This window comes from Nicotiana sylvestris, chromosome 4 (genome assembly GCF_000393655.2).
Source record: "Nicotiana sylvestris chromosome 4, ASM39365v2, whole genome shotgun sequence".
Lineage (NCBI taxonomy): Eukaryota > Viridiplantae > Streptophyta > Magnoliopsida > Solanales > Solanaceae > Nicotiana > Nicotiana sylvestris.
The window spans coordinates 108761162-108768395 of NC_091060.1; the positions used below are offsets into that span (position 1 = coordinate 108761162).

A 7234-nucleotide genomic window follows, 5' to 3' on the forward strand; every position below is an offset into this window, starting at 1 on the left:
AAGTCACTAAGCAAGTCAAAGCTAAGGTTCTCAGGGTAGTAGAATACACGTCATGGTTAGCCAACATTGTGCCTATACCAAAGAAGGACGGGAAGGTCAGAGTTTGTGTCGACTACCGGGATCTCAACTGGTCCAATCCGAAAGATGACTTCCCTTTGCCAAATATACACATCCTGATTGACAATTGCGCCAAGCATGAGCTGCAGTCATTTGTAGATTGTTTCACGGGTTATCATCAGATCTGGATGGATGAAGAAGATGCTGAGAAAACGGCTTTTATTATGCCGTAGGGAATGTACTATTACAAGATGATGTCGTTCGGCCTGAAGAATGCAGGGGCCACCTACATGAGGGCCATGACTACCATTTTTTATGATATGAGACACAATGATATAGAGGTATATGTAGATGATGTTATTATCAAGTCCAAGAAGGCCACTGACCACATAGATGATTTGGGAAAGTTCTTCAATAGATTGTGGAGGTACAACCTGAAACTGAATCCCGTGAAGTGCGCATTTGGGGTTCCCGATAAAAAATTGCTTGGGTTTATTGTGAGTCGTCGACGAATAGAACTAGATCCATCAAAAGTCAAAGATATTCAAGAACTGCCGCCGCCAAAGAACAAGAATGATGTGATGTGTTTTTTGGGAAGGCTCAACTACATCAGTCGATTCATAGCACAGTCTATAGTTATTTGTGAACCAATCTTTAAACTGTTGAAGAAGAACGCCGCTACCAAATGGACTGATGACTGCCAAAAGGCCTTCGACAGAATCAAGGAGTACTTGTCAACACCACCAGTCTTGGTCCTGCCTGATCCAGGTAGATCCTTATTACTCTACCTTGCAGTATTAGATGGAGCTTTGGGTTGTGTTCTGGGGCAGCATGAAGAAATAGGGAGGAAGGAGAAGGCCATCTATTATCTTAGTAAGAAGTTCACCCCGTATGAGGCCCGATATTCTCTATTGGAATGCACCTGTTGTGCTTTGACTTGGGTAGCTTAGAAGCTAAGACATTACTTTTGTGCTTATACTACATATCTCATATCGAGAATGGATCCATTAAAGTACATCTTTCAGAAGCCCATGACCACCGGCAAGCTAGCCAAATGGCAAATCCTATTAAGTGAGTTCGACATTGTTTACGTAACTTAAAAAGCGGTCAAGGGACAAGCAATGACAGACCACCTTACTGAGAATCCCATGGATGGAGAATACGAACCCCTGAAAACGTATTTTCCTGATTAAGAGGTATCATTCATAGGAGAAGATATTGCAGAATCATATGACGGTTGGAGAATGTTTTTTGATGGAGCAGCAAATTTCAAAGGTGTTGACATAGGAGCAGTCCTAGTATCGGAAACCGGTCAGCATTATCCGGTGTCTGCCAAACTCAGGTTCCACTGCACCAACAATATGGCCGAGTATGAAGCCTGCATCTTAGGACTCAAAATAGCCATAAACATAAATGTACAAGAGCTGCTAGTGATTGGAGATTCAGACTTACTTATACATCAGGTACGAGAAGAATGGGCAACAAAGAACTCCAAGATACTCTCGTATCTACATCACGTACAGGAATTGAGAAAGAGGTTCAGGAAGACGGAATTCCAGCATGTTCCTAGGGTCCAGAATGAGTTCGTTGATGCATTGGTCACCCTGACATCTATGATACAACACCCAGACAAGAATTTTATTGATCCCATTCCAGTGAAAATCCATGATCAGCCAGCCTACTGTGTGCATATTGAAGAAGAAGTAGACGGAAAGCCCTGGTTTCATGAGATCAAGGAATATTTGGCAAGAGGAGAGTACCCAGAGCTTGCAAATCCTACTCAGAAATGCACACTTCGGAGATTGTCCAACAACTTCTTTCACAGCGGAGGAATCCTATATAGGAGGACTCCTGATTTGGGATTACTAAGGTGTGTCGGTGCAAGGTAATCATCCAAGTTACTAGAGGAAATTCATGTTGGGACCTGCGGTCCCCATATGAACGGTTTGTCTTAGCAAAGAAGATACTCCGAACAAGTTACTTTTGGATAACCATGGAAACGAACTACATCCAGTATGTCCAGAAATGCCACCGCTGTCAGATACATGCAGACATGATAAAGGTACCTCCAAATAAGCTTAATGCAACAAGCTCACCGTGGCCATTCGCCACTTGGGGAATGGATGTTATTGGACCAATCGAGCCTGCCGCTTCCAACAGACACTGGTTTATCCTAGTAGCCATCGACTATTTCACTAAATGAGCCGAAGCAGCATCTTACAGAGCAGTGGCTAAGAAAGTCGTGGTAGACTTTGTTCGCGACCGCATTATTTGTCGATTCGGTATTCCAAAGTCAATCATTACTGATAATGGCTTCAACTTCAACAGTGACTTGATGAAAGCTATGTGTGAAACTTTCAAGATCAGATACAAGAATTTCACAGCCTATAGGCCTCAAATGAATGGAGTTGTAGAAGCCGCCAACAAGAATATCAAGAAAATATTGAGGAAAATGACAGAGAAGCATAAACAGTGGCACGAGAAATTATCATTTGCTCTTCCGGGGTATTGCACCACAGTCGACACATCAACCGGGGCAACCCCCTATATGTTGGTTTATATTACAGAGGTTGTTATTCCTGTTGAGGTAGAAATTCCTTCCCTAAGGATCATACATGAAGCTGAACTCGATGACGCAGAGTAGGTAAAAGGTCGTTATGAGCAACTACCCCTTATAGACGAAAAAAGAATGAATGCAGTTTGCCATGGTCAACTCTATCAGAGCAGAATGTCTAGAGCCTTCAACAAAAGAGTCAAGCCAAGACAGTTCACACCGGGGCAGCTGGTGTTAAAGAAAATTTTTCCGCATCAAGATGAAGCCAAAAGGAAGTTCTCTCCCAACTAGCAGGGTCCATACATGGTTCATTGAGTTTTGACAGGAGGATCCCTAATACTTGCAGAAATGGACGGAGAAGTCTGGCCAAAGTCGATCAATTTAGATACAGTCAAGCGTTACTATATATAATCTTTATGCTTTCCTTATAAGAAGTAAATTGAACTACGCCTGACCTGATTCCCATTTAAGAGGGATACGTAGGCAACCCTATGGGTTCAGTCACAAATTCAATAAAAATCTCATTTCCCCCCGCAATTGGAAACTGGGGCAGAATTTTGAGGAGGACCCTCAAAATTCCGAAGTAATTTCAGCTAATCGCCGCGAGTATCAGTCAGAAATGTCAACTCATCAAACTGGGGCAGAATTTTGAGGGGGCCCTCAAAATTCCATAGCTAGAGAGGTCGCAATGTCCGGAGCCACGTCATAGTCGTTGGTTCAACTAAAAGTTATTTCTTAATTATACACTTATGTCATATTTTTACGAAACCATGCATGTTTATTACTGAAATTGCTTTGTTTAGAAATGCTACACCAATGATACGTACAATATCACCAGATCAAAGCCGAGCAGGACAACCAAAGCCAGCGAGGATACACGCTAACCTCCCCCCTCTACAAAACTCATGATTTTTCTTTGGATGCAGGCACCAGGATTGCAAAATAATTAAACATACTATACACTCATGGACAAACATTATTCAGGAACATGACTCTCTGAAACATTACACTTGCAAACATTTGCTATCAACATACACCAGTGACGTTTCATCTATCGTAACGCTCTCAGTAATCACGACATCACCAACTGCTATCAGCTAAAAAAACTCTACTATCATTCGTTATTTCGTTTTTGCATAAGGCTACCATTCTGCCTTTAGAGACTAAACGATGTCTCCATCTGCACCCTGCATAAGGATACCATTTTGCCTTCCGAGGTTAATCTCTACCTCCATCTGTATCTGCATTGCATAAGCCTACTATTCTGCCTTTCAACTTGCATAAGGCTACCGTTTTCCTTCCGAGACTAAACGCTGTCTCCATCTACATTTGCATCGCATAAGGCTACCATTATGCCTTTCGAGACTAAACGATGTCTCCATATGCATTCTTGCATAAGGCTACCATTTTGCCTTCCGAGACTAAACGTTGTCTACATCTGCATTCTTGCATAAGGCTACCATTCTGCCTTCCGAGGTTAAGCTTTACCTCTGTCCGCATTTGCATCTTTGCATAAAGGTACCTCCAAATAAGCTTAATACAACAAGCTCACCGTGGCCATTCGCCACTTGGGGAATGGATGTTATTGGACCAATCGAGCATGCCGCTTCCAACAGACACTAGTTTATCCTGGTAGCCATCGACTATTTCACTAAATGAGCCGAAGCAGCATCTTACAGAGCAGTGGCTAAGAAAGTCGTGGTAGACTTTGTTCGCGACCGCATTGTTTGTCGATTCGGTATTCCAAAGTCAATCGTTACTGATAATGGCTTCAACGTCAATAGTGACTTGATGAAAGCTATGTGTGAAACTTTCAAGATCAGATACAAGAATTTCACAGCCTATAGGCCTCAAATGAATGGAGTTGTAGAAGCCGCCAACAAGAATATCAAGAAAATATTGAGGAAAATGACAGAGAAGCATAAACAGTGGCACGAGAAATTATCATTTGCTCTTTCGGGGTATTGCACCACAGTCGACACACCAACCGGGGCAACCCCCTATATGTTGGTTTATATTACAGAGGTTGTTATTCCTGTTGAGGTAGAAATTCCTTCCCTAAGGATCATACAAGAAGCTGAACTCGATGACGCAGAGTAGGTAAAAGGTCGTTATGAGCAACTACCCCTTATAGACGAAAAGAGAATGAACGCAGTTTACCATGGTCAACTCTATCAGAGCAGAATGTCCAGAGCCTTCAACAAAAGAGTCAAGCCAAGACAGTTCACACCGGGGCAGCTGGTGTTAAAGAAAATTTTTCCGCATCAAGATGAAGCCAAAAGGAAGTTCTCTCCCAACTAGCAGGTCCATACATGGTTCATTGAGTTTTGACAGGAGGAGCCCTAATACTTGCAGAAATGGATGGAGAAGTCTGGCCAAAGCCGATCAATTTAGATACAGTCAAGCGTTACTATATATAATCTTTATGCTTTCCTTATAAGAAGTAAATTGAACTACGCCTGACCTGATTCCCATTTAAGAGGGATACGTAGGCAACCCTATGGGTTCAGTCACAAATTCAATAAAAATCTCATTTCCCCCCGCAATTGGAAACTGGGGCAGAATTTTGAGGAGGACCCTCAAAATTCCAAAGTAATTTCAGCCAATCGCCGCGAGTATCAGTCAGAAATGTCAACTCATCAAACTGGGGAGGGGGCCCTCAAAATTCCATAGCTAGAGAGGTCGCAATGTCCGGAGCCACGTCACAATCGTTGGTTCAACTAAAAGCTATTTCTTAATTATACACTTATGTCATATTTTTACGAAACCATGCATGTTTATTACTGAAATTGCTTTGTTTAGAAACGCTACACCAATGATACGTACAATATCACCAGATCAAAGCCGAGCAGGACAACCAAAGCCAGCGAGGATACACGCTAACCTCCCCCCTCTACAAAACTCATGATTTTTCTTTGGATGCAGGCACCAGGATTGCAAAATAATTAAACATACTATACACTCATGGACAAACATTATTCAGGAACATGACTCTATGAAACGTTACACTTGCAAACATTTGCTATCAACATACAACAGTGACGTTTCATCTATCGTAACGCTCTCAGTAATCACGACATCGCCAACTGCTATCAGCTAAAAAAACTCTACTATCATTCGTTATTTCGTTTTTGCATAAGGCTACCATTCTGCCTTTAGAGACTAAACGCTGTCTCCATCTGCACCCTGCATAAGGATACCATTTTGCCTTCCGAGGTTAATCTCTACCTCCATCTGTATCTGCATTGCATAAGCCTACTATTCTGCCTTTCAACTTGCATAAGGCTACCGTTTTTCTTCCGAGACTGAACGCTGTCTCCATCTACATTTGCATCGCATAAGGCTACCATTATGCCTTTCGAGACTAAACGATGTCTCCATATGCATTCTTGCATAAGGCTACCAATTTGCCTTCCGAGACTAAACGTTGTCTACATCTGCATTCTTGCATAAGGCTACCATTCTGCCTTCTGAGGTTAAGCTTTACCTCTGTCCGCATTTGCATCTTTGCATAAGGCTATCATTCTGCCTTCCGAGGCTAAGCTTTGCCTCTAATTTTCTTCGAAGCTAAGCACTATCTCAAGAATCATTTATTTCATTTCTCTTACAGGATAAGCTCTGCCCTTCAATTTGCAAGACTAAGCTCTGTCTTGTCCGCATCATGCTACTGCATCTCATGGGCTGAAAGATCGCCTCATATTGCATCTCATGTGCTGAAAGATCGCCAAATTATCCAAAGGCATCATCGTTCAGAGGCACCATCTTCATAGCCCGAGAACACCATGTCATGGCCAGAGGATCCTTTTTAATCTTTTGCATATCATTATTTAAAGGCACCATGGTTCGGAGGCAACATCCTCATAGCCTGAGAGCATCATTTCATGACCTGTGAATCCTTTATCATATGCTTCATGGCCCAGGACGTCATGGTCTAAGGACATCATCCTAACCGTTCGAAGACAACATTCATGGTCCGACGGGAATTTGCATCATGTTTAGATTTATACGCAATATATGCTTGTATTATTTCTAATTGCAGGTAAACCGGCAAGCAATGGCCATCCTGGCAGGAGAGGCCCCACTCTAGTTCCCGCAACCATATCAAAATTTAACCATTCCTACAAGCCACCCACTCACCCCGCCCTGGATATTGCGTCCGTTCTTGGAAAGTCTCCATCGGCATACTCCGCCGACGGATCCTAAACTACATATGGCCTAATTCCTGTAAAACCAGGGATATGTAGGCAGCTCAGAAGCCAGGGTGCGGCCTATCTTCTTCAAACCATTTCGCTCGGTCAAAATTGGCCATCATATCTTTACTCGACAACTCTTTCATCCTTCCCGAGTAAAGAGGGACAGTTGTTGATACCCAATTTTTCTCTATATATTTTCAATATGAAAAATACCTTCAAAATAGCATATGTATACATATGTAAGCATATCCAAATGTTTTATTATTTTTCCATAATTTTTAAAGGTTTTCAAATCAATTTATTTCCCTTTTTTATCCATAAAACCCCCACAAATTATTTCCAAAATTATTATTTTGGTAATTCATTTGTTGGACTTTTATATTTATGCTAAAATATAGCTAAGGTTTTTCATATTTTTACAAATTTTTAT

General features: G+C 41.9%; 1 protein-coding gene across 1 annotated transcript; it reads left to right on the plus strand.

Moving 5' to 3' along the window:
* Nucleotides 1-311: 311 nt before the first annotated feature.
* Nucleotides 312-4711, plus strand: LOC138889978 (uncharacterized). The gene is made up of 4 exons (XM_070173327.1): nt 312-875; nt 1581-1813; nt 2386-2697; nt 4396-4711. Exons 1-4 carry the CDS (start codon nt 312-314, stop codon nt 4709-4711), a joined length of 1425 nt encoding a protein of 474 aa, XP_070029428.1.
* Nucleotides 4712-7234: the final 2523 nt, after the last annotated feature.

Excerpts from the sequence above, each read along its gene's own strand:
- LOC138889978 (XM_070173327.1), top strand. The coding sequence starts at position 312 with ATGTCGTTCGGCCTGAAGAATGCAGGGGCCACCTACATGAGGGCCATG. Across the intron at positions 1,814-2,385 it reads GAATATTTGGCAAGAGGAGA|TGACTTGATGAAAGCTATGT; the intron begins GTACCCAGAGCT and ends CAACTTCAACAG. Across the intron at positions 2,698-4,395 it reads GCTGAACTCGATGACGCAGA|TGACTTGATGAAAGCTATGT; the intron begins GTAGGTAAAAGG and ends CAACGTCAATAG.